Source organism: Exophiala dermatitidis (assembly GCF_000230625.1).
Source record: "Exophiala dermatitidis NIH/UT8656 unplaced genomic scaffold supercont1.6, whole genome shotgun sequence".
Taxonomy (NCBI): Eukaryota; Fungi; Ascomycota; class Eurotiomycetes; order Chaetothyriales; family Herpotrichiellaceae; genus Exophiala; species Exophiala dermatitidis.
The window spans coordinates 1181630-1207114 of record NW_008751651.1 but is presented as its reverse complement, the minus strand read 5'-3'; the positions used below and the strand labels follow the sequence as shown (position 1 = coordinate 1207114).

The 25485-nt window shown below is 53.8% G+C and overlaps 10 protein-coding genes across 11 annotated transcripts; 5 read left to right on the top strand and 5 right to left on the bottom strand.

Annotated features, from left to right (window-relative positions):
* Positions 1–37: 37 nt before the first annotated feature.
* On the top strand, positions 38–2804 carry HMPREF1120_07270 (molybdate transport system ATP-binding protein). The gene has a single exon (XM_009161491.1). The coding sequence runs from the start codon at positions 148–150 to the stop codon at positions 2536–2538; it is 2391 nt and encodes a 796-aa protein (XP_009159739.1). The 5' UTR covers positions 38–147; the 3' UTR covers positions 2539–2804.
* A 292-nt stretch (positions 2805–3096) lies between these two features.
* Positions 3097–6297, bottom strand: HMPREF1120_07269 (uncharacterized protein; the record flags this gene model as incomplete). The annotated part of the gene is made up of 1 exon (XM_009161490.1): positions 3097–6297. One exon carries the CDS (start codon positions 6295–6297, stop codon positions 3097–3099), a length of 3201 nt encoding a protein of 1066 aa, XP_009159738.1.
* A 1721-nt stretch (positions 6298–8018) lies between these two features.
* On the bottom strand, positions 8019–9302 carry HMPREF1120_07268 (alcohol dehydrogenase (NADP+); the record flags this gene model as incomplete). Its single annotated transcript, XM_009161489.1, has 2 exons — positions 8019–9044; positions 9228–9302. 2 exons carry the CDS (start codon positions 9300–9302, stop codon positions 8019–8021), a joined length of 1101 nt encoding a protein of 366 aa, XP_009159737.1.
* A 1054-nt stretch (positions 9303–10356) lies between these two features.
* On the bottom strand, positions 10357–12747 carry HMPREF1120_07267 (UV damage endonuclease uvsE; the record flags this gene model as incomplete). The annotated part of the gene is made up of 1 exon (XM_009161488.1): positions 10357–12747. The coding sequence occupies one exon, from the start codon at positions 12745–12747 to the stop codon at positions 10357–10359; it is 2391 nt and encodes a 796-aa protein (XP_009159736.1).
* A 1111-nt stretch (positions 12748–13858) lies between these two features.
* HMPREF1120_07266 (uncharacterized protein) lies at positions 13859–15208 on the top strand (the record flags this gene model as incomplete). Its single annotated transcript, XM_009161487.1, has 1 exon — positions 13859–15208. The coding sequence occupies one exon, from the start codon at positions 13859–13861 to the stop codon at positions 15206–15208; it is 1350 nt and encodes a 449-aa protein (XP_009159735.1).
* Positions 15209–16512: 1304 nt separating this feature from the next.
* Positions 16513–18081, top strand: HMPREF1120_07265 (DNA-directed RNA polymerase; the record flags this gene model as incomplete). The annotated part of the gene is made up of 1 exon (XM_009161486.1): positions 16513–18081. One exon carries the CDS (start codon positions 16513–16515, stop codon positions 18079–18081), a length of 1569 nt encoding a protein of 522 aa, XP_009159734.1.
* Positions 18082–19313: 1232 nt separating this feature from the next.
* Positions 19314–21017, bottom strand: HMPREF1120_07264 (uncharacterized protein; the record flags this gene model as incomplete). The annotated part of the gene is made up of 2 exons (XM_009161485.1): positions 19314–20820; positions 20872–21017. The coding sequence occupies 2 exons, from the start codon at positions 21015–21017 to the stop codon at positions 19314–19316; spliced, it is 1653 nt and encodes a 550-aa protein (XP_009159733.1).
* A 611-nt stretch (positions 21018–21628) lies between these two features.
* HMPREF1120_07263 lies at positions 21629–24417 on the top strand. Of its 2 annotated transcripts, none has more exons than XM_009161484.1 (2): positions 21629–23025; positions 23292–24417. In XM_009161484.1, the coding sequence occupies exon 2, from the start codon at positions 23518–23520 to the stop codon at positions 24049–24051; it is 534 nt and encodes a 177-aa protein (XP_009159732.1). In that variant the 5' UTR covers positions 21629–23025; positions 23292–23517; the 3' UTR covers positions 24052–24417. The 2 variants fall into 2 exon arrangements, with proteins under 2 accessions (XP_009159732.1, XP_009159731.1); XM_009161483.1 differs by having other exon boundaries at positions 21629–23029.
* Positions 24418–24427: 10 nt separating this feature from the next.
* HMPREF1120_07262 (uncharacterized protein) lies at positions 24428–24778 on the bottom strand (the record flags this gene model as incomplete). Its single annotated transcript, XM_009161482.1, has 1 exon — positions 24428–24778. The coding sequence occupies one exon, from the start codon at positions 24776–24778 to the stop codon at positions 24428–24430; it is 351 nt and encodes a 116-aa protein (XP_009159730.1).
* A 126-nt stretch (positions 24779–24904) lies between these two features.
* On the top strand, positions 24905–25204 carry HMPREF1120_07261 (uncharacterized protein). Its single transcript, XM_009161481.1, has one exon. The coding sequence runs from the start codon at positions 24937–24939 to the stop codon at positions 25147–25149; it is 213 nt and encodes a 70-aa protein (XP_009159729.1). The 5' UTR covers positions 24905–24936; the 3' UTR covers positions 25150–25204.
* Positions 25205–25485: the final 281 nt, after the last annotated feature.

Genomic DNA, 25485 nt, shown 5'->3' with positions numbered 1-25485 from the left:
GTTGGGAGCCTCTCCGAGAGTGCTTTTGCGAAACTGACAGCACCGGATTATGCGGGCTTGATCACAGACGAGACGTATTAATGTATTTCAGCGTGGTTCCAGTGGCCGTCCTGGCAACCTGAAGTGTCTGACCAAGATGCCACGGCCATGCGAAGAACACTTGTACGGTTTGCCCAGAGCCTGCATGGCGGCCAGGCAAAGCAGTCGAACACCAACTCCAACATCAACCTGATTCAAATCCGCAATGGCACATTCTACAAAGACCACCCTTTGTCTCACCACGGCGACTCATCCACGTCCAACCCACCGCTGTTCCCGAATCTGACCTACGAACTACCGGCCACCACCGTGCAACGGCAAGAAAAGAACCAGCCACGAAAAGACCAGCACTGGGCGGTGATCGCGGCCAACGATGGAACGACGTTTCTCGAGATCCTGCGCGGGTCGTACGTCTGCATCCCACCGAACGCGCGATCATATCCATACTTGTCGTCGGAAGAGATCGAGCGCAAGGACCATCGGCTGCGTGTGCCGTCACGAGCGATCCAATACGTCGGGTTCAACACGAATGGAAAAGGGCAGACATCCTCGGGCGGGATAAGAGGCGCATATCTCAGTGCCCGATACGAAAGCCGCCGCGAAGAGACAGATTGGACGGTCCTGCAGTATTTGAGAGGAGAGACCGAGTTGAATCCCGCCAAACAAGACGGTTCACATGTGGACGAGCAGCTGCTACACAAGGTCATGTCGGATCTACGGCTGCACAAGCTGGCCGACATGCCCGTCAGCAATCTCAGCAACGGGCAGACGAGAAGAGCGAGGATCGCAAAAGCACTCCTGGGTAAGCCGGAGCTTCTGTTGCTCGACGAGCCGTTCATGGGGCTCGACCCCCCGACGCTGGTCACGCTGTCGCCTATGCTGCGTGAGCTGGCGTATCGGTCGTCGCCGTTGTTGTTGCTTGCGTTGCGGCCTCAGGATCCTATTCCGGATTGGATCACTCATCTTGTTGTGCTGGGTCATAATCATACAGTTGCTTTGATGGGTGACAAGGATAGGGTCTTGTTTGGTCTGTGTCGGTGGATGAAATTGGCGGCGCCGGCATCGACAACGACAACAAAGAATGGTTCGGTGTCCCTGTCGGGACGGTTGGACCTCGAGATGGCAACACGCATGCTTACGGCCTACGGACACCCTCCGGCGGGCGTGGGTGATGTCTTGAGCAAGAGGGGGATCGCAAAGCATCCCATTTTTCAATATTCCCAAGATCCAGGTTTTGAAAAGCAGTACCTTCTTCATGACGGCTCCATCGATCCTACGAAGCTCTCCGCCGAAGATGCAGAGCGGGTTGGATTAGCACGAAAACGACTCCAAGAAACAACCGCAGATTCAGATGCTCGTTTAGAAGACCTTTTAACCCTCACTGCCACGATCCCCGCCGATCTCGCAGGCAGAGGAGTTGCTGACCAACCATCATCATCATCTACCTCATCGGAGATATCAACACAGCATTCTTCTCAGAGACAGGCTCCATCATCGTCGACTGGGTCCGACAGCGACAAACCACAACATTCCCATTCCCGTGCCCTAGGTAAACCTCTAATCGAACTACAATCAGTAATAGTCAAGTACGGCGACAAAGTAGTGCTAGGTCACGGCGCCGCCCAATCCGGCTTTTCCGACCCGGGACTCAACCTCACAATCCGACAAGGCACACGCCTAGCACTCCTGGGTCCCAACGGATCTGGCAAAACCACCCTTCTGTCTCTCCTGACATCCGACCATCCTCAATCGTACAGCTTGCCGATCAAAATCTTCGGTCGGTCTCGACTGCCTGAAAGGGGCCAACCGGGCCTATCGCTGTGGGAGATCCAGTCGCGCATCGGCCACTCGTCGCCGGAAATCCATGCGTTTTTCCCCCGCCATCTAACTGTCCGCCGTGTTCTCGAGAGTGCTTGGGCAGAGACGTATGCGGGAAAACCGCAGTTGACGGTTGAGAGAAGTGCTTTGGTCGATAGTGTTTTGAAGTGGTGGGAGCCCGAGTTGAGACAGGACGGGAGCAGTTCTGACTTGTCATGGGCCACCGACAAACAAACTCACGCCTTCGGTACTCTCCCGTTCGGCACGCAGCGGCTACTGCTTTTGTTGCGCGCCCTCATCAAGCAGCCGGACATTGTGATTTTGGATGAAGCGTTTTCCGGCTTGTCGGCCGAGACAAGAGACAAGGCTATGATGTGGCTTGAGCATGGCGAACGCGAGAGCGAGAGCTCGAGCGTGAGCGGAGGTGGAAACGATGGTGACAGCAGCATCAGGCGGACAAAAGATGATGACGGTCAATCCTTCCCCGGCCTTCTTCCCACCCAAGCCCTCGTCGTCGTGTCCCACGTCAAAGAGGAAATCCCACCCATGGTGGACGAATGGGTTCGACTGCCCGGCGAGGACGAGGTCAGCGAACACGGGCGAGGTGTTGAGGTCGGTCGGTCCGAGACCAGAGGGGATATTAGGACGAATGAGGGTTGGATGAGGGTTTGGGGATTGTAGTGGTACCTACGAAGCGGAGTAGGTAGGTATTATACAGGTACTCCTTCCTACCTTTGCCCTAGTTGCAGTATTATGTCCAAGTCAGCTATACCCGAGTATATTGAAGGCCAAGTAGGTACTGTCGGTACACTGCAATTAAAGTCATGACACTCACTACGCTGCACATCAACACAATGCTTGACTACATAGCTTGCTTGCTACCTAATTCTCACTCATCTATCCATGATCGCCTCGAAACAGTCAATCGAATCGTACCATTCGTTCCTTTTCGTTCCGTCATTCATTCCATCATTCCATCATTCGCATTTTTTTCATCTTTTCATCAGCTCCTATGAGTAGAGTCGTCATGGCACTGGTGCTCAGGCGTCGTCATATCTCTAAACCTGCTGGTGCCTTGCCTTGTAGTGTGCCAGCCGTTGCATTTTCCTTTATGAAATCCACATCTCCGAGTCCACGGGGCCCAAGTAAGGTGAGCCCAAGAGATGACAACCACCCTGACTGGCATCTAGAACAGCCCTCAACCTATCCATCCGTTTGGTACTGTACTGCTGCTCTCTTTCATCTCCCCTCCACCTCCGCAACCGACTGATCCCGAATACTGCTCGACCGCCCCGGAATCAAATGGTACGGAATGCTGAACGCCGAGGCCGTGCTCGCTTGACTCCGCTGACTGGACTGTCTCCGCATCTGCATGGCCCGACTTGAACCTCCAGGACCCGCCCCAGCCCCAGCACCAGTCTCACTGTTCTGCCGTGAATGGAAAGCTAGAGACGCCGGATGTGTCTGCGAGTGCGGCCGTGAATTACTTGGACCACCACCTTGTTGCGTTGGGGGCTGTTGTTGTTCTCCACTGGCAGCTTGCCCCCCTCCGACAGTATTGCCATTAGCACTACCATTCCCAGTGCCAACGCCAACGCCACTGTTCATCGGGGCTGAGGTTGCAGACTGCTTTGAGGCCGAGACCGGGATGGGGAAATGAGAAAGTGAGACTTCGCCCGGACTTGGCGGGACGGGACCGGGATGATGATGCTGTTGTTGTTGATGTGGCTGACGGAAATGATCTCGGGAGGAAGGTGGAAGAGGTAGCGACTGTGTCTGTGCCTGGTCAAGAACTGACGGGCCGGGTCCATCGAGGTTGTCCGAAGTTTCTGCCCTTTGTTTTCCTCTGTGCTTTTCGCGAGAAACTAGCTCAACGTGCTCACGATTTTTGGAAACATCAGCATGTGGCAGAGTCGCGAGATTGTGATATGAGGTCTCGGTCTCGGTCTCGGGTTTAGCTTTTACGCCGTCGATATTGCCATCATCATCTTGGACCATGATCTCTGGTGGAACGGTCGCAGTCACAGTCTCATGTCTAACCTCTGCCGAGGCAACTGATGAAGCTGGGGCGCTGCCGTTCTTGGAGGCCGCTTTCTGTTTGTGCTCCGAGAATCCACTTCTGGACCTGGTGGATGACGGCCGCTCTACAGCCGCTGGCGCTGGAATCGGCTCGAGGAAATTCTCATTTAAACTCTCTTGCAGTCGAATCAGAGCGGCACGAGCCTCGGCTTGCTTTCGTGCGAATTCCGCTTCATCGAAAGTCGACTTATACATGGGTGGTGGCGGTACAGACACGTGTTTGACAGGATACTGCTCGCTGTAGGTTGAGGCAGCTGGTGTGTGATTTTGCTTTTTGCTTTCTGGGTCACTAAGTCTCTTGGGCCGTCCAGTCTCGCCGGGTTCGGCACCTTCAGGGACACTAGTAAGCTTGGATCTGCTTGCCATGTCGGCAAAGTCCCTTGTGATGACCCCATCCGGAAGATGAGAAGCAGCAAAAGGAACCGTAGGTGATTCCGCGAAGTCTCCTTGCTTGTGATCCTGGATCGAAGGCATCTTCCCGGATTGCGCGGGATGTGACTGCTCTGATCGAGCCTGTGACCCGTCTTGCTTGGAGGTACCATTTGGCTTCTCATGAGATAGGAGCCTTTCGTTCGCCGTAGCGTCAGACCTTGAGGAAGCACCTTCCTCAACTGCAACAGGAGGGGTTTCGTCATGTTTTAGAGTCGTAGCCTCGTCTCTAGTAGGCTCTCCCTCGATAGCATGCTGGTTCGCCGGGTTTTCACCTTCGGCCATATGCTGATGTTCGCCATTTATTGCCTTGGGCTGCCCACGTCCTTCGGGGATTGCAGCGTTGTTCACTGTCGTTGTCGAAGGTCCCACAACCACACTCGCGCGAGGCGACGAGGCGGCAACGGTACTGATGGCTGAAAAGCCGCTTTTGGATCGGAAATGTCTTGCGACGGCTTCCGAGAGCAGTACTTCCGAGGTTTGATCTCGAGCTGGCGGAGACTGTACCGGCCCAGAAACGCTCAAAGGAACCTCCCCGGATAATGTAGATGTTTCGTTTGTCGATAACGAGTCGGATACACTGTTTGTATTTTCTGCCGGTGCGCCATTGATGGCCAACCCTGAAATTCTGCGCACCACATCGACCTTTGCATGTCCGATGACAGGAGATGAACTATAGTTGGACTCGACATTGACTTCGGAAAATACATCTGAATCATCCCCTGTCAAGTCCATGATTTTGCGATGGGGTAGATTAATGACACGCTTGACCGAAGGGGCGTGACTCAAACTTGACGGTGAACGAAGAGAGAAATCAGCCGCCTTGGACCCAGTCGAGCTTCCTGTATACCTCACATTCCCAGGTTGTGAAAAGCCGGGGTGCTCGGACCGTCCAGCCGGCGCTGATTCGGTGGCCGATAGCTGATCACTGGTAAGAGTTTCTGTTGGGGCCGGTTCTTGACCGGTAGGTCTGACAGATGGGTTGTAAATAATGCCTAAAGGATCGTATAAACTCGCGTTGGCATGGACATGGCTTGCTGGTGGTGGCAGGTGGTTTTGCCGGGTGTCTGCCACCCGGGATTCGTCAGTTTGGTGCCTCGAAGGGTTTAATTCCTGAACTGGATGAGAACCCCATGATTGATCCCTTTGCTGGCGGCGATGTGAATCATTCGAGCTTAACGATTTATGATATTTCAGCGGCGCGTGTTCTTCATGCCGTCCAGACGCTTCAGGGTTACTTGTTCTGTTCAGCAGATGCTCGGATTGCCCCTTGGGCCGTGTCTCGCTGAACCTGTCGCGATAGAGCGGAGGTGAAGTTTTGATGCCATTGCTTGCCGGCGGAGTCGGGTATGCATTCCTCATGGCAACCTCTTCCTGGAAGTAGTCATTTTGTGAGGCTTCCAGCGCGACCCGGGTCAGGTCCAGATTGCGTTCAGCGACATCCTCATTGTACCTGATGGAAGAGCTGATACTGTTGGGGCTGGCGAGCGAGAATATGTCAACATAACGAGGGGTCTTGGTTCGAACATGGCGCTTGAAGTAGTTGTTGGCTGTATCCTGATATTCTTGCTCTGATCTTGAAATGGCATCTGCCGCGCGATTGACGGCACTCATCAAACTGTCACTACCTGAGGTACCAGGTCGAGATTGAGAAGTCGAAGGCCTGCGTATCCCGGCTGGCCCAGTCTTTATGGGGTTGCCAGCAATCGATCCTGGAGGATGGGCCGCTGCCGCTGAAACCGGGGAGGACTCAGGTATTGAATAGTCTAACGAGTGTTCACCGCTATGACCTATTCGCGGGCTCTGTGATATGTGTCTCGCGCTCACACCCGTGCCATGGCTCTTCTGCGACCTGCTCGCTCCCGAATCTTGTGTAACATGGCGACCTTTACTCTTGCGAAAACTCCATAACTTCTTCAGGTCGATGTCCATGACTCTATCGTCAGTGTCATCCCAGATATCCTTGAGGTCTATCCAGCTCTTGAGCAGTTCATGCCTTCCCCTCGTGAAAGGCCTAGCAACCGAGCATGATCAACCACGCGACAAGGGCGGCACCAACTCAGCGCGCATGCGCAGGCTGACAATATTCCATGAATGCAGCTAGGTAGAGTCGGTTCTCGCTATGAGGGCCGTGGATTGAATACTTCGAGGCTGGGCTGCTGCGGTTACCAAGGGATTTTTGGAGGAGGATACTTTCCTGGAGTATCAGCGCGTCTCTCGAGAGGAATCGGAGAGAGCAGAAGTGAGCACAATAGTAACTGCACAGGAGCAAGAGAAGTGCAAGACAGCAGACAGCAGTCTTCAGACGGGGAGGCTGGCACACGTCCAGAGTGACAGTTTTGCCCACGAATGTGACAAGGGCAGACGCGGCGGCAGGTGGAGGTTGTAGGGTCCCAAGATGATGATGGAATGGATCAAAACGGCTTGAACAGCATCAGAGAGCTTCAAGCATCCCACCAACAGCAACAGCGCAGTAGCAGCATCGTAGGCCGGCCTCCGCGCTCCACTCTGCCTATCATCAAACTTCAACGGCGAGGTCTCCTCCGTCCTAAACCAGGAATAGGATTTCCATCGGTTGGCGGGCGGACTACGCAGTACTGGAGTCATGTCAACTGCAGCGCCGTGGCTTGCTGAAGGCCCCTCGGGCGTTGGAGGAGGCCTAAGGAGCCTATCAACGCCTTTTACTCTCCAGACTTCGGATGTGAGAGACCTGCTCACTGCTACCGCGCCGGCCAACTGCGGATGCTGCCTCAGCCCTGCACCTCTACTACTTGCTTGAAGTTGCTGATGCTCCAGTCTGTTCGGTTCACGTTCGTTCATCGTCATTACCAGTCTGTGGAGCAATGTTGGCGAGCACGCCGGTGCCCATCTAGCGGCCCTCCAACGCCTTTTGCCGACGACGATCAACCGCTTTGCCCCAATACAGTACAGGCACTCCTCCGCGATTGTTCAGATCTTAGCACTGCCAGTGGGATTCCCTTGCAGTGCCCAGCCGCTTCCTGAGCTCCGTCGATGAAGCATCTATTTATCTTCCCAACCGCCGCAGCGAAGCATCCAAAATCTAATGTGCTCTCATGCACCAAGATGGTGGGTTTTGTCATTGTGGACATCGTGGGTTGGAACCATGAACTTGAGCCCCGGATGGCTGGGTCAAGTACCAGATGGTCATGGGCACGAGCCAGATCTTGAGCGGGAAGATCGGGCCGCCCGACGATCCCTGAAAGAACACCTGGGTTGTGGTCCGTGTACACAGGGAGCGCCCACTCCCTACACTCGGCTATACCAGGTATTGTACGCCATTCCATCAACCCAGTTACAATAAGTCCATATGGCCCGATCAGGTGCAGCAACCTAGCAACCTATTACCGTGGCATCATGCTAATTTAGCCTCTTCATCTAACCCTGCTTGATCCGATCTTATTCCAACAACTACACTCGGATAGGACGCTGCGTTTGCGGTCTGTTAAAGATGGCATGAATACAACCCGCGCGACTCTCAACAGTAACACTACATCTCGCTCTGTATCTTGCCGTTTGCGTTGATCTACCAGAACGGTTGGTCCACCTTATGCCCAGGCTCTTCACCGACACACAACCATTGGCTGGCTCGGTCTCACACAGCATCGCACGGGTTCTGTTTTCTCCCTCTCCATCTATTCACGCGGCCCAAAAGCCTTGTCGTAATCGGTCAAGGTGAAGCGATAACGGACCTTGTTGTTCTTGACACGGGTGACCGCCTCAGCACACCCAGCCTCGGAGATGGGAATGGTCTCGACCATAGGAAACAGCTTCTTCTCAGCGGCCAACTTCAACATGGCCAGACACTCCGGGCGGCTCCCGATATGACTGGCGCCGATTGAACTGCCATTGCTCATGAAGGCCTTGGCCTCAAATTGAGGCAGCGGCTCGTCCGGGAGGCCGACCTGATGAAACGGAGCATTGACCTTACAGATCGACAAGTACTCGGCAATGTCGAAGGTATGGGTCATGTCGGCGGTGTTGAGGACGAAATCAAAAGCAAAGGCATATGGGTCAGCCCAGCCCTTTTTATCGTTGGTGACAAACTCCTTGGCCCCGAGCTTGAGGGCATCCTCCTTCTTGCGCGGCGAGTGAGAAATCACAGTCACCTCCGCACCCAGAGCATTGGCCCACATGACGGCGAAGTGACCCAACCCACCCAGGCCGACCACGGCCACTTTCTTGCCGGGCCCGACTCCCGCCCGCACCAGAGGAGACCAAACGGTCAAGCCGGCACAGAGCATGGGCGCGGCCGACTCGGACGGGATCTCGTCCGGGATTGGAAACGTGAAGTATTCGTGCGCCCGTATATGCGACGAATACCCGCCTTGAGTCATGGTTTCGTTCGGGTCCGCTTCCTTGGGGTACGGCGCCCCGTACGTGTCGACCTGGTGTGGGCAATAGTTCTCATTGTCGCTCTTGCACTGCGGACACTTGAGACACGCCCAGATCTGGGCTCCCACCCCGACTCGGTCTCCGACTTTGACGCTCTTGACGGCCGGGCCGACCTTGACTGCACGCCCGACCACCTCGTGTCCGACGCAGAGAGGCAGAGTGGCGCCTCCCCAGCCGCCCGTGATGGTGTGGACGTCGGAGCCGCAGACGCCGCAACAGTCGATTTTAATGTCAATATCGTGGTCGCCGAATGTTTTGGGCTTGAACTGTAGTAGACAACAAAAAGTTGACCTCGTTAGACATAGCAACTCAGCTGATTGGCAGCGCAGACGAAAGGGACCGTTCAGTTCGAGACATGGCATAACATGGCATAACATGGCACAACATGCAGTGTACATGTATGGGCATATATAGACGGGAAACAGTAACAAAACATTTTTAAAACGTACAGTCTTCTTCTTAAACTCGGTCCACTTGCTATGGTCTTCAATCATGAAGCCTTCAAACTCGTCCGGGTAACCCATGGTTGCTGGTTGCTGGTTGCGATGCGTTGCGATTGGATTGATTCGAGTTCCTAGTGGTACAGTTTGAGTTGTTAGTTACTGTAGACCTTCTCACTCTTTTCACTTTTTTCCTCTCTCGCGCGCTTTTATGTCCTGTCCTGCCAGCAGTGTACTTGCTACCTTACCAGTAGATAGCCACCTACCTTAAAGGGGAGTAATTGACCACAACGAAGGTAGAACAATTGACTAGCACAAATCGAACAGAACTAGTATTCGAGGATGAACAGTGAACAGTGAAGTCTAAAGCTGAAATATTTTTTGGTTTGTGTTCTCTACCTACTGTACCTAGTTAGCGAGCAAGGCGGGGTGGACAAGCATTGAAAGTAACGCCGGCGGTGACCACCTCATTCAAGCTCACGGGCGAGCATCATCATCATCATCATCATTATTAGGTATTGTTGAGGCCCGCGCGGGATGCCGTCCACTGCCGTGTGGGATTTTCTTTTTAGGCTATCAGCTCCGGTGGTCAGTCAAGCCGACCGCCTAAATACTAGTAACCGGGGAAGCGTGGCGGACCACTGTCGGCCGACCACTCGAGAATAATGGAATCCCATCCAGGTCCACATGTACAGTACTGTCTGTATCTTTATTATTGCTGGTACTTCATGCACGGCACGCATACACAGGACGGACTGTATGCTGCATCTCGTGTGTTGCTTATACTATGACGGCACGATAGGTAGGTAAGTAGTACCTACCAGTGATCATGCTTTTTGCGATATCCTCCCAAGTTCACGAGACAATCTAGGATGCTGTACTTGTACCAGGAGACATTGCTCTTCCAATAATGGATCCAGAATAAAATAACATCTCCCCCACGCCCCCCATAAATCCCACCGCATCAACAATCCTCCCAAAATACACTATATCCATACTGTCCTAAAGTACATATAATACATCTGCGAGCCAAACCAAACTCCAAACAGGAGTCATCAGATCAGATAGATATAGTATATACATGTACCACGTTGACAGATCCCATAGACTGCAGGCTGTAGTCGCTGCCAGTGGCTAGCTACACCTCGTCATCCATGTCCGCTTCAAGTTCTGCATAGTTCACAGGTTTTCGCTTCGCACTTCTCCCACTCACTGTCCGTGTAGGCACTTGTCGCTTGGAGTTCGTTTTCGTCTTCGCTGAGGGTGCGAGATCCACATCAACATCGACCTCTTCGGTGTCGGTGAGATCAGGCATGGTTCTCCTCCCATCCGTACCTTCACCACTACTAAGGTCCGAGTCGTCAAGTTCGGAACTCAAATCACTGGTGCTCGGCGTCGGAACAGATGCAGATTTGACGCCTTTCTTGCCTCTTGTCGTCGTCGTGGCGGAACGAGATCGCGGCGCCCGGGCGGGTTTCTTGCCTTTGGGAACGTCGTAAACGCTCTTTGCTGCCGCGTGATCAATAGCCTTAGCCGCGTTCGGAGCAGGTGCGTGTGAGTCTGCGCCTTCGGAAGCTGATGCGCTACCGCCGACAGCATCACCACCAGCGGCGGCAGCAGCCTCCTGAGCTGCTTGCCAGGCCGCCTTCTCCGCACGTCTCAGGGCAGCGCGTTCGGCGGTGGTCTTGGCCTTTTCGGGATCGCGAGGCTTGACTTCCCGTTTCTTAGGCCGGAGCCACTCTTCCATCCCGGGTGGCCAGTAAACCCGGCCTTCAGGACCGCCCATGCCGACTTCCGAGTCTGGGATGATGGGAGGCGGCTTGGCCTCCTGCACCACAGTCTCGTCATCTTCCTCATCCTCAAGAAGCTCTTCGTCGTGGGATTTGGATTTCTTTTTGCTTGGCTTCTTGGGCTGCTTGGGTGCTTTCCAAGGTCTGTTTTCATCATGACGCACATGTGGAACCATGTCGTTGAACGTGTCGAACCCGGGCAACTTGAATGTTCGCATGAGTTCAAACACCGCTTGCTCTTTGTCCTTGGCCTCAATCATCAGATCCATGTCCGGGGCGCACGGTGGGAGCGTGGCAACTCGAGGGTTGTGTTTGCGTCGCTGCCGCGCCGTGATCGCCGAAGGAACTGGCTCCGAGTAATGCATCTTTTGAGTAATTCCTTTTCTGGTCCATGTGGCCTTGATTCGGTCATAGAGGTCCATAATGTCCCGAGTACCTTCATGGATCTTATCCGAGTCAAACACAATGTTATGGTGATGGAAATCCAGCACGAGCGGAATATTCAATTCTTCGCACACAGGAAGCAAGTCGTGCACGCTGTAACAGACATCGTCATTTTCCAGCACCAGTCGGTCTTTGATGCCTTGCGGCAACTTGGCATAATTCTCCTTGAACCGTGCAATGGTGGCATCCTTGTCTCCAAACACCCCGCCCATGTGTAAGATCATCACGGCGTCGCGGTTCTGTTGCTCGGGCAGCTTCAGCAAATCAAGCAACTCGCAGTGATATTCGAGGTCTCGGATAGAGGCCCTGATGACTTCCTGCCTGGGAGACCCAAGCTGCGTGAACTGGCCTGGATGTGTGGTGAGTCGGTGACCAAGTTCCGCGGCCACGCGCCCAGCTTCAGCCAGGGTCTCGGAGGCGAACGGGGCCAATGTGTAGCCGTACACATCGTGACTGGCGAAGGGAAACATCTCGGATGACAGCCGCATGAATTTGATCCCGTACCTGTCGTTCCAACGCAACATCTTCACAATATCTCGAGCGTTAGCCAGCCCTAGCGCTTCAACATACGCCTGTCCCCGAGCAATATCTGCGGGCTGCTCTTTGTCCGGCCTGTTCTTCGTCGCATGTTCAGGCTGACTCGGGTCTTTTAGCGGGTGACGATGTTCCAAAATCGAGGCGATGCGGCACGTTCGTGAAGAGAAGACTGGAGGATTCGAATACCGTAGATAAGTGTTGAGACAGGCGTACCCTAACCGCCCTTTCCAAGGCAATGGGAGGTATGAACTGTTCACAGGGGGCGGCCGGGACAAAGCTTCTTGGAGTTCTTCCGGATTGGCGTCTTCCTCGTCTTCCGCTTCAGGGTCGCCTCTGTCTAAGCCGTCGTCTTGCTTTGTAGCAGCTGCCTTAGCTGCCAACTTTGGCTTTGGTGGTGTGGCGACCCTTGCGTCGGGTTGAGACCCCTCTGGTTCAACCTTGACCTTAAGCGCGGACGCAGCAGTCCTTCTTTTCTTGCTTGCCCGACTTTCGGGCCCGGTTTGCTCCGCATCTGGAGAGGCCCGTAAGGCGTCTGGCCCATCTTCAATTTTCTCATTCGTATTCGGATTGGTGTCGATGTTCGCAGGAGGAATCTGAGACGCTCTCCTTGTGCTGATTCTTCGCCCCGCCGCCTGAGAAGGTGCAAGCGCTGCAGGCATCATGCTGGAGGCCATTGAGGCGACATTGGTGGGAAGAGTCTTGGGTGTCAGAACTTCTGCATCAGCTCCAGCTGCGGAAGATCTCTTGCGTTTCGCCATTGTGGCCAAGGGGAATAAATGTCTTGACAGTGGTAGAGACGTAGGAAAGCTAGGGGCATGGAGGCTGGAGATGGCTCGACTACCGAAACTGTGTAGGGACTGTGGCAATACGAGCAGTTGATGGAATGCTACGACCAGCCGTAGTCTGGTCGAGATATTGATCATTCAACCGTTTTCTCGGTGGTTTGTCTGGTTGCCAGCATTGTATGCGACAGAAATAAAGAGAACGAAGGCAGACGCCTCCCGCATCACTTTCTGCATGGTTAAAATTCAATTGACTGCCTGTGCCTGTGCACTTTTCCCATTCCTCGCAACTCAAAATCCACTTGCCAGGGCGATTCCTGTCACGACGTCATGGACTTTGGTGGCTTGGCACTTAACGCGCTCAGATCGAGCATTGACGCGTCGCTGGAGACGCGGCCAAATCGAAGGAGCCTGACGCCCTGGAGAGAGCGAGAGAGCCAGACTCGGAGGGGTTGGGCCATCAATCACCATCACCATTGCTGGCAGCACCGTCAGCAAATTTAATACAATCCACGATCTTGGATGAAGCTCACCTGTCGCCGGCTAGCACTGCATCTTGATCTACTTGTGCCCTACCATCTGGCAGCATCGCCAGGCTAGCCAGATCCCCCTCCACCTGGTCTCCTCCACCGATCATCCGCCGAATGCCGCACCCTCCACTCTTCCTTTGTGCTAATGTGGCAAGGCAGCTCGCGTGCGAGAAGCAACAGATTGGGTGGCCGCTTTATCAGATGGTGCATATCACGAGTGGCAACGGCAAATTGCCCGGGCTGCCATCCGTCAACTATGATTTGCACCGTCTCCCCTCCATCTGCGGGAACGACGCTGTGCCCCTCAGCTACAACAAACCAGAGCGCCAGCTCTCCAATCCACATGTTTAGAACAACCGCGACTAGTATACATATCACGAGCTGTGGCAAACAAGTTGGCACCGGTGCGCCGGCTTCCGGAATGACACAGTCTGAAGATCAATAATGAAGCTGTTTGACGAGTGTTTGCACTTTAATACTTCTACTGTTGTTCGCGCGACCATCGTCATCACCGTCCGGATGCCCACCTTGGCCTCACATCACATTGAACTACTAGTATGTCAGTCTTCGCCCGGGTCCGACGAAAGCTCTCCCGTACCAAGTCTGTCCCCGATCCAGCCGGAATAGGGCAAGAACATGATCAATATCCAATCCAAAGATGGGCCAGTAAAGCCTGCTCCTTAACTCCTTCCGATGAAGAGCTTGTGGCGAAGCTCGCATTTACCCCAGACACTGTTATCATTGAACGTTCTCCACGACCGCAGGCACCATCGATTGATACTCGGAGGTCCGAAAGGACCGTTTTCAATAATGTCGAATCTGGCTTTCTCTCGTTGCCGACCGAGCTGCTCATGTTTCTTCAACCGTACTTGACGCCTAGCAGTGAGGTTGCACTGCGACACAGCTGCTCACGATTTTTCCATCTTTATAGCACACCCTCCTTTGTCCTGACAGGCAATGAATTGTTTGACTTTCTCTGCATGACGGAGCGCGACCAGGATCCGACTGAATTGGATCGTCTAGTCTGCGGCAAGTGTCAAGAATTGCACGTTCGGTCAACATTCCCTTCCTCGGAGATCAAGCAGGAACCCACAGCTCGGGATTGCAGACAGATCTGGCTGTGTGCTCATCGGACACTGGGTTATGATAGGACGATCCGGGCCATCAAGGCAGGTGTCGAGTCACCATTTCGGGTCGAGACCCTGGAACCATGTCCCCGTTGTAGAGACTCCATCCGCAACCGGTCAGTTGCGGATCGTCCTGAAAAGGGGACTTCAGCAATTGAGTTGGAGAACCCGCTGGCACAGTCTTTGCTCATCTCCAAGATCGCTCTGCTGCAGGCGCCGGCACCACTGTACAACACGCGGACGAGTGGTGGAAGTGGCATGTATAAGGAAGTCTTTCAGGTCAAGGATGTGTCGGCAGCTCTCCAAGCCATTGACTTTCGACTCTGTCCACATCTGAAACTGGGCGACCCCTACATCCTCAGCAAGTTCTGCAGAGCCTGTACAAACACCCAACGGCTCCCGCCAGGGGTAAGGGGCCCGCCTTGTATCAATGAAAACAAGCGCGAGTTTGGTGGGAGTAGACGCGGAGCGAAGTGTAAAGGCAGCTGTTATACTCGAGGGTGCAAGACACAGTTTATGTTCCAGGCCCGGGAAAGTCTGTCTCCAGATGCTTCCGGGCGACGGCAAGTTTGGCTGATCATTGTCACTTACCGCTGGCTTGGTTCTCTTCTGACCGCCGGCCGTGATCAGACTTGGAGTGATCATGCCGTCGACCACAAGGAACGGAAAGAAATGCGTCTCAAATGGAGTGACTGGGAGAAAACAAGTCGCGCAGGTCGACCTTGTATGCCCAATTGGGACATCTGCCTCCTGCACCCTGAGGACTCGAACTTACGATGACGACCATGATGAGAAGCCGGAGTGGTAAAAATGATTCACATTTGGTATGTAGGACGGGCAACGAAGGGGCTGTTGGGGCCCAGCCAGAGTTCCGTGCGCTGGTACCTCCTGAATTCCATTATTCGGATGTGCGAGATCGACAAGTCAGCCAACCTTTCAGGTGATGCGACTATGATCGAGATAGTGCCGATGGGGCCTCATCAAGACTCGCCCCAGAGCAACAGCAGGGTTAATCCTCATAAAGAAGTGCAGCAGGCTCCTTTTGTAAGGGCTTACGCAAGTTGGGATGAATCACACGTTGTGGCAGAGAGAGCGTTCATGCCAAAAGATGCCCAGTGCGCAGTTGCCCAGGCAAAGACTGGGCGGTGCTGCGGTAGGCCCGGTGCGAAACTCCATCAGCTGCTATGCCCAGTCTCACTTCCTTCGTGTGGTTGGAGAAAGCCGGAGTCCAGCCACATCACCAGAATGAAAGATTGACAGTCATGCTTGTTGAGAACAAGAACTGCACCGAGATGCATTGACGGCTGCAGGAATGTGGAGGGAGCGAGTAAGAAGCTGAGGGAACAACTGATCGCACCAGGTAAGCTTTTGTGGCTGAGATTAGCGAGTTCATCACCCGGACAGGGAACAGCTTAGGGCGGACTTCACCCAGCCTGACCCCTGAATGTTGGCGCAAAAGGAGGCGTGGGAGTGGTCAGAAGGCATGTCAACCGGGGGCTGCCAGTCGAACAATTTTCCGTGTGGACAGCGGCTCCACCTCCGCCCGGACCAGCTTCAGGCCCTGGACCGCGCAGTACAGCCTTCGTCAAACACCTACACCAGCTTTCAACCTCAGTATCCAGACCAACGGATGGACATCGCGACAAGCTTTGTTCTCATGAGCGCCTGCCGCCGGGAGGATTGAGGCAGGAGCGGCGTGGGCCGAGGTGGCCATGGAACGCTTTGTTGCCATCGCCGGAGGATAGAAAAGCATCATCACGTCGTCGAATCTGGGCAGTTCTGCTTGTCTACACACTTGTTCTTCACATTTCAGAGCTTCACCAAGCTCACTCACTACTACTGAACTCGTTTTTACATACCTTAACAATCACATTCAGGTGAAGACCTGAAGAGTGGTTTGTTCCTTTTTCCCTTGTCACTTTATTGCTCTGAGTCGAACAGAACAAACTGCCTCTATCTGCTTCGTCTCGCTGCATAGCGCACCACAGAAACTCCATTTCCTCACTCTCAACTTCTTCCTCCCTGATCCTACCCTTTGACTTCTTCCCTACCTTTCACTTCTCCACCACTTTGTTGCCCACACTATGCCCCGATCACCGTCCACCCCTCTTCTCGTTGCATCCCTCTTAACATGGCTTCCCCTCTGTGTACAAGCCCATATGCAACTGAGTTGGCCTTACCCCTTACGAAGTCCCCTTGACCCCGATGTCCCCTACTACGAAAAAGACTATTCCATGACCTCTCCCCTTCTCGCCGACGGCTCGGACTTCTCATGCAAACACTACCAGAAGGACTACGCCGATTCTAACGTGACCAAGGCAACCTATGTGGCAGGCGGTACCTACGACATGTGGGTGAACGGAACAGCGACCCACGATGGGGGTTCATGCCAATTATCTCTCTCATATGACGATGGAGTCACCTTCAAAGTCATCAAGTCGATCATTGGCGGATGCCCCTTACCCCGGACCTACGATTTCACCATTCCCGAATACGCCCCGGCCTCGGACACGGCTCTCTTCTCCTGGACCTGGTTCAACATCGTCGGCAACAGGGAGATGTACCAAAATTGTGCCAGAGTCAAGATCGTCAGCAATCCTACTCAGAAGTACAAACGGACCCCTTTCAAGCGAGCATCTTCCCTGGATGACCTTCCGGACATTTTCACCTGTAACATTGGCAACAACTGTCAGACCATCGAAGGGGCGGAAATTGTCTTTCCCAACCCCGGAGACGATGTTGTCTATGGCACCGACGCCATCAACGCAGCCGCAGGACCAGGTTATACCATTTCAGGATCGACTGCGACGGCAACGGCAACTTCCGGTTCGGCTGGGACCACGGCCACGGCCGCTTCTACTGGACAATCGACTTCCTTGGCTACTACTACGGACTCTGGAATCGCCTCTGCCACTACTACTACTACTCAACCTCCTTTCCCGCTTTCCAACGCCACAACAACCACCGGATCGCCCACTGGAACTGGATTCCCGGACCCGACAGGACCAATACTAACCGTTACAGGTAGCATCACTTATTTCACGACCTCTTCTTCTTCTGTTTCTTCAACAGACAGCGTTCCGACCACTACAGATTCTACCGGACCGATACTCACCGTCACAGGAAGCATTACAACGTTTACCTCAAGCAGCTCGGCAGCAGCAACATCATCGACTAACCCCGATTCTTCTGCCACGGTGTCGACCACGACGGATATTTCGTCAACTGTTCCGACAACCTTGATCACCCTCACCTCTTCTTCTTCTTCTTCGTCTCCCACGACCACGACCACTACTGCCGAATCATCTGGCTCTGCGACTGGCTCCGCTACATCTTCCGCACCTTCCTCCTCGGCTACAGCCAGCTCATGCTCCCCGGGATCCTTCGAATGCAACTCGTCCACCACGTTCTCACAATGTGTCAGCACCTCGTCCACGGCAACCACGTGGATCTACATGGGTTCCGTGGCGGCGGGGATGCAGTGCTCCAATGGCCAGATCATCCGTGAAAACGCCGGCGCCTGCACCCCCTCCGGCAGTATCTTTTGTAATGGCGAGAATGCTTTCTACATGTGTGATCAGGGCGGGTTGGTCGATATGGGTCCCGTGGCGGCGGGGACGGCTTGTCGGAATGGAGAGATTGTTTTTGCGTGATGATTGATAGCACAAGACATCATTGCTGCGGAGTAGGAGTTTTGGACATCGCATGGCGAGACGGATTGAGGGTTTGATGAGTATGGAGCATGCATACATGATATTGTACTAGTATGGTATACGGTACTATGAGTATGGGACAACAGGACAACAAAAGTTTGTTTGGGTCAGGAAAAAAACGAGAATTGAGGTATACGACGAAAAAAGCAACAACAACGACGACGACGACAAGCATCAGCATCAGCATCAGCATCTTTGCGCGAACTGGGATACCCCAGTACACCACGACACGACACGGTTTAGGAAAAGAAAGATTGGACGGACCAATTGGATTCAACACACGACATCATTCACGAGAATGTGGATGAAACTTATGGTTATGGTTATGGATGGTTAATGGATATGGTCCTGGGGTACGACTACATGTACTGTATCGATAGTAATAGATAGAGATCGAGAGATCGAGAGACAGTGAGTGTTCTGTCTCCATTGGAATGAAAAATCAATTTTTGTTCTATCCAAGTTCATCCTTACTTATACCTACCTACCTTACTCTCTGTACCTACTTTACCATGTACTTTACCTACCTAGTAATTTACTTGGTCCTTACTACAGTACATGGCACTGTACATGGGTAGGTAGCGACTAGTACAGTACGTGCCCTGCAGTGCAGTGCTGCGCTGCCTTTTTCTTTTTCTCTCCCTTTGACTTTTCCGCCCTTGTATCTCATCTCCGATTTGATTCGATTCAAGGAGTCTTATTTAGTAGTACTTGTACACCTCGCGCGTTCCGAACTTGAAGGTCCAACAATGCTTAGGTAGCTGCATACCAGGTACTACATGTAGATAGTGAGTAGTGTACAGTACCAGGAACAGCAGTGCTGTCATGATCGGACGACCAGATCAGACTGGACTGGACCAGAAACGGACCAGGCCAGTCGGCTCGTCTACAATCATCCTGCTAGCACTCTCTGTCTTCTGTCTTACTTAGTAGGCGGCTCCAACCGATCAGAATACCGACTGCTTCTACCAGAGACTACATTAGTCAATCTCTCTTCTTTTGCTGCGATACAAAATTACTGGTATATTATCGTCTGTACTCTGCTAGAATGCGGTGGGATGATGGGCCAACCTCCCTGAAATATAAAACGCCCGTGCTAACTGCATGTCGTCGTAAGAGAAACGCGATAACTGATTCAAGTTTGTCGACTAACCAGAACTGAGAGTCAAGTTTCATGTCGGCGGTCGACCACCGGCTGATCCGCTGTCCGTCGAAGTGTCCCCTTCCACCGTCTTTTTCCACGCTTCAGGCAGACAGACACAGACCAGAGGGAAAGCTTTGATCTCTCCAGGCGGTGTAGGAGACTCCTGCCGTGCGCCCGTCACATTGGAAACACCACTGTCTCGCTGCAGCTGGTGCTCCTTGCCGTCATAGTCCTCTGCCCGCTCGTTAAGCCTCACTCCAGTTGCCCAGCCGTCGTCCCAGATGCCCACCACTTTGAGCATGTCTCCTCTTTCGAGCTCAAACTCATCCCCCGCCCGTGGTTGGTAGGCCCACAGTACGGCCACCTTGTCTCCTGGATGAATGTCGTCGTTGGAATAGTAGTCTTTGAAAAAAGGTAATTGCTCGGACTGTCCGCTTCCCACCCCTTCCGGCGATGAATACTCGCCCGGCGAGCTGCTCTCCTGCGAATCCCCGGGGGATCCCCGATGTTTGATGGCTCCGGCAGCCCCAACAACCTTATCGTGGGATTCCGGGCTATCACCATATGGATCTGTGTGAGAAGTGTAGTTTCTTGGCCCAATGTCTGGGCGAGCGGTCATACCGCCTGCTTGTTCATCCTGTAGAGCAGACATACGGGCAACTCGTCCGCCTGGGAGGACTTCAAACCCTGGTTGCTGAGTCATGGGTTGATTGTATGCTGACGAGGACACACCTTTCCGGTGTGGAGATGGTTGGTTGAGGAGACTGCCGGCCTTGCTGTCGTTGCGGCGACGTCGAAGGCAGACAAAAGCGAGAACAAGAAGACCGAGCAATAGAAGAAATCCCAAAATTGACCCGATAACAATCCCCGCAATGGCACCACCGCTCAGACCGTGGCCGTCGTGATGTTTGGCCGCACTTGAAGATGAAGTATTGGTGGCCGCACTACCTGTAGCCGTGGCAGTGGAAGTGAAGAGATCGGCAAGAGTTGAGAAAACAGGAAGTGTGACATCCTGACATCGACCGGTGGCATTGGCAGTGAAGCAGCACGAGTCAGTGCCGTTCTCAGTGCTGCTACGACAGAAGTTGCAAAGCCCCATCAAGTTTCCCCCAAATCCGCAGTCCAGAGGTTCGTTGGACTCGCCGGTAATGCAGTTCGCACTGGTCGCATTGGAGGGCAAGGCGCAGTTGGTGAAGTCGGACCGCAACTGAGCCTCCCAATCGTCATTTCGGCCCCTGCACAAGGTATCACTTGAGACGATCTGATCTTCGCTGAGTGCCAGCTCGGCACAAGCGTCGGCGCAAAGGGGTCTGGACTCTGCAGTGGACAATCCACAGGGCTTTAGAGAGTTCTGTACGATTCCGTTGCATAAAAAGCTGGTCGTGTAGCGGGCATAATAGTTTGAAGTGTTGTGAAGATCCACATTGTCACAGCCGAAGATATCGACGTACTTGAGTTGTACGTATCGCTGAGTAACATATTGACTTAACTGTGTGTCGAAGTCTTCTGTATTGGTAACAAATGCTAGGAAAGGGCTGCTGCAATCAGTCTGTGTCCAGTCAAACAATCACCCATCGGGGACATACTAAAGATTAACCAACTCAGTATCAGTTGATATTGAAGAAGAGTTGAAGGCAGGACAGGTTTTCGAGCCCGCCAAAGAAATGCAGCTTTGCGCCAGGACGGCGGGAGCCACCAGGGCCAATGCACCCCAAGACTGCAGTTTGACCATGCTCGAAATAACAGACGTCGGTCGGCGCACTCGTGGGTGGATGTGGTCGATCCAAGGAGGTCTTTTTCCAACCCTGGGATTCAAAAGGTATCCAACTGTCCCAAGTTCATGCTGGACTCATCTTGTCCGGACCCCTATTGTGTGCCGTCGCGGTCGAACCAGGTGCCACGCAGAGGCTGAACCAGCAAGTCGGTGGCCGGTATTCTTGGTTGAAGGGCTATGACCGTCTTCCAGCGGTCTGGGTCCGAAGGTCAAAGCGTAATGGGGCACCCGGGGGATCGGCGGCTGGACTTTGGAAGAGTCGTGGCTCTCAACGGGAAGTGAAGCAAAAGTAAACGAGTGACTGATGGTGAGAAAACTGAACTGACAGCTCACGAGGAGCGTTGAACTTGAAGCGAATTGGCCGAAGAAGAAAGCAAGCTTGAAGGAGAGTTGCGAAGGGGGTGGAAGGGTAGAGCTACTGTAGAGCTGTACAGATCGGACACAGAGTCGAGGTCGCAGGGTCGCAAGGTGTGATTGGCACACGAACACCGTGACACTGGCAGGACGGGGACAGGGACGCGGTGGCAGGTGCTTTAGGAAGCCTGTGGACGTTCAAGTTGACGGCGACTGCGACTGTCGACAGACGACTGACACTGGCAGCTAACAGAAGGGTTTTTCTTCTCCGTCGTCAGAGGAGGAAAGCGACCAGCAACACCGGCACCAGGTCGACCAGGTGAAAGGCCGATGAAGCCAGCATGGAAGCCGGCGGTGAGCTTGTTTGCCGTGGGAAATGTGGTCAACCGGGGGGTTATCAGTAGCACCCGTACCAGTGCTGTAGTTGTACCTTACTAGGTCATCGGCTAGAGGGTTAGCTTCCTATCCTAGGCGGCCTTCTGGGTGACAGACACGCCTACAGCGACCATTTCACGCTGCTAAGGCCTAAACTAGCCGCCTACTAAGTCGCAGCCCCGGCATGGTAATTACGCCCACACCATCCCTGTTCCTCTCGACGCTGCAATCTCTCCCGCTACTCGCTTCGCAACCACGATGCTCCTTCTCCCGTCTCACGACCTGGTTTTGCGGATCCTCGGACTCTCCCGTATCTCGCAACATCCGAAATGATTGCACCACAAACTGAACCAAGTCTTTCGTGCCATGCAGTGAGGTACAAGCACTGCACAGTAGTGGTACCAGACCACCCGTCGCCTGTCGTCCTTCCATTATTCCATTACGTGCTTCGAGTTCGGCACACATCGATCCCAAAAAGACACAAACATCGAGAGCATCAAACCGAGACCCACGACAACTTGACTTGATGAGCATGGTGGATGACGGTCTTCCTCGATAGGACTAGCACCACCAGCCAGAAAGACGGCGGGTGATACTATGAGTGGGGAGGAAAGGCTGGGGAGATTGCATGGCGTCGCAGCCACACACGCCAGCGAGCATCTAAAATCTGTTACAGGTACAACAACGTACAGAACATGTGGTATACTAGTACTACTAGTACTACTGTGGTTGGTACAGCACCTGGTATCTTGGAGATTCCCTGTTCACCTGCCTGTGTATTACGACTACTGGTGAACTGGACTGCTACTGTATACAACAGGCCTGTTCAACTCTGCTGTGCTGGCGTGGGGATTCTCCTCCATCGGCTGCTTCCGTGCCATATTCGATCGTGGTCAAAGAGATTCACTGGACTCCAGCAGACTGAACTGGAGGCACGATAGCGACCAGCCAGAACTGCGATATTCCTGCCGACGTCTCCAGCAGGTCTCGGATGTATTTGAAAGATGCAGCTACTGATACTGTACACGGCTGCTCCAGCACCACTGCACCTGGCTGAAGAAGCTATACAGTCCGAAAAGTAGAAATGGTATCGCCACCACACTCCCATCCTTCCGCATATTGTCGAAGGATTACTGTCAAATTTACTCTTTCTTGGGAGTTTCCAATATTTTACCGCAAGGCTACCAAGATAAGAAGTCACGACAGGACCAGGGAAAGGCTTCACAAGAGATACCTGGTAGGTTCGTACTCGTACATTCTGCATCTAGTACTAATCTAATCGTGTGTGCATCATGATGCTTTCTGCATCGGGGTATCATCGCAAAATTCATCGCTTGCTTGCTTTAAACAGTCATGAGAGTCGTTATTTCATCGCTTCATCACTTCATCAAGGAGATAGACACAGAGGGATTTTGGCAGCCCCCTTTCCATCTTCCCACATCCTTGTCCTCAAGTCCCATGTTCCCGCCCGTTCACAAAAGACTGATGGATTGTCATGATCAGTGGCTTGTCATCCAATAATTTGCCTCCCAGCCTATACTTTTGCATCTAGTTCTTCGGGCCACGCTGGAAGACTTTCAGTACCTTTCGAAAGCCCTTCTTCAACCAGCCTTGCGGCTTCAAGTTGCCGGTTTGTGCATCGACAGGTTTGTTGGTCTTCGTCTGGGCCAGTGACGACGTGGAAGTCGACGGCGAGGGTAGCGTGATTGAACCAGCAGGAGCAGCTACCATGTACTCGGGCCCTGGGAAGAAGTCAACCCACTGGTCGTACCCCCCTCCCATGATCGGCGAATATGCTGCCGCCTCTGCAAGGGCTCGGCAAAGGCTCACCAGGGCCGATCCGGACCGAGGGTGCGTCGTAACTGCCATCCCGGCCATGGCAGTGTCCGCTGGTTCGATGCATACCACCGTTGGCTGCACCGTTACACTTGTTCTTGAGATTCCGTGCTGTGCAGGAGGATCATGTGCTTCGCTGTCTGCTGGCGTAGGCTCTGGCATAGTTGCAGTTGTGCATTTGGCGTCGTTGCTCTGGGTTGGCTTGGACTCGGTTGAGACAACAGGAAAGTCGTCGCTGACGACGACTCCGACGACATCTTGGTCCTCATCGACGGCCTCAGAACTGCTGCCCGGCTCCGATGAGTCTGTTGTGGGCTTTGGCTCGGCAGGATCGACCGATGGTGCTGCCGATGTGGCAGAGGACACGGACGCGGAGCGTGAAGTATGTGACGGTGCTCCTTCTGACGATGCTGTGGTCTCCGAATAGGCGTTGTCTAGCATTTGGGTCTCTGGTAGCACACTCGCAGGCTGAAAAAGTTCTGCTGTCATCGACGATGCGGGTGATACATCATCTCCAAGTCCATTGTCTCGGGGTTCTGCTGCTAGCTGTTCTGGTACCGCCACCGCCTCCTCTGCAGCTGTTGCGGTCATAGCCTCAATTGCAGACGTTGATGGTTCTGGGACCAGAGGAACATCTGGTGTAGTTGCCTGCGCAGCCGTTGCTGATTGCTCCTTTGACACGCTGGCTATGACTTCGACCAGAGCTGTAGGAATGGGTGCTTCCAACCGCTCTCTCCACGACCCGTAGTTCGATTGCGCATCTTGTGGCGCTGTCGACAGCATCTCCCCGTAATCCTCATCGTCTAGGTCATCTGCCCAGTTGGCATTTCCGAGCGAACCGAGCGTTTCCAGGCGTTGGTCCAGTGCCGAACGCTCCGGAGCTGCAGGTTGAGGTTGGGAAGGGTCCCATTCGTCTTCGTCATCATCGTCCCAATCTCCGCCACTCGGCAGTGGAATGGCTGCCAGGCGTCGGTGGAATTCCTCACGGGACATGGAGCCCGGGGCCACCCCAGAACTGGGAACCATAGAACTGACGGGGGGAGCGACAGCAGGGGCGGCCGGTTTGGCACACTGGACGTCGCCATCGTCCTGTGGCCGGCGCTCCAACCCGACAACCTTCGTAGAGCCGAAAACGGGCACCTCCTCCAGTTCATCGGCCGACACACATGAAAAGCCAAGCCTAGAGTTGACCCGACCGGCGGCAAGACGAGACTGCAAGGCACTTCTGCGAGCCTTGTCGATCTGGAGCTTCTCCTCGGTGCCAGCGGACAGGATTGCCCTGCTGCTTGGGAAGCCCTCCGTACAGCCGTTGATGATGGTGTGCCCCGGCAGATACTTGTCTGTTGTCAAAAGGTCAAGCATTGGGACGTCGTCTTCTCGAGTCCACCGGGTGTCGTACAACCACCAGCCGCTGCCGGTGTACATTTTGTCGCACTGGCCCAGCACCGCGTTTTCTAGGGCTGTTCCTCTCAACGTGTCGAGGATCTCTGGATTGCCAGTGTACCGAACCGGATCCAGGAAGTGAGATGCCCACCAGACTGTGATGGGAACGCGGAGGTCCCTCGAATCTGTCCTCGTGGCAAAATGCTTGGGCGACGATTTGAGGACAGCGATCGTCGTCGCTGGCTTGGTGGCCGACTTGTCGTACACGGGTTGGTTGAAGAAGGAGAAATGGTGGATGCAGTGGCCGACCATCTCTTCAACCGCGTACTCGTCGTATTGGGACCATGTCTCCAGCCACCCGAGCAGGTGCTCCTGTCTGTTGCGCTGTGTGAACTCCGCGGGGATCTCTCTTGCCGCCGGCGTCGATAGAAGAGGGTATCGAGCCAGACAGCGGATGGCGCAGAAGACCTCCGGCACC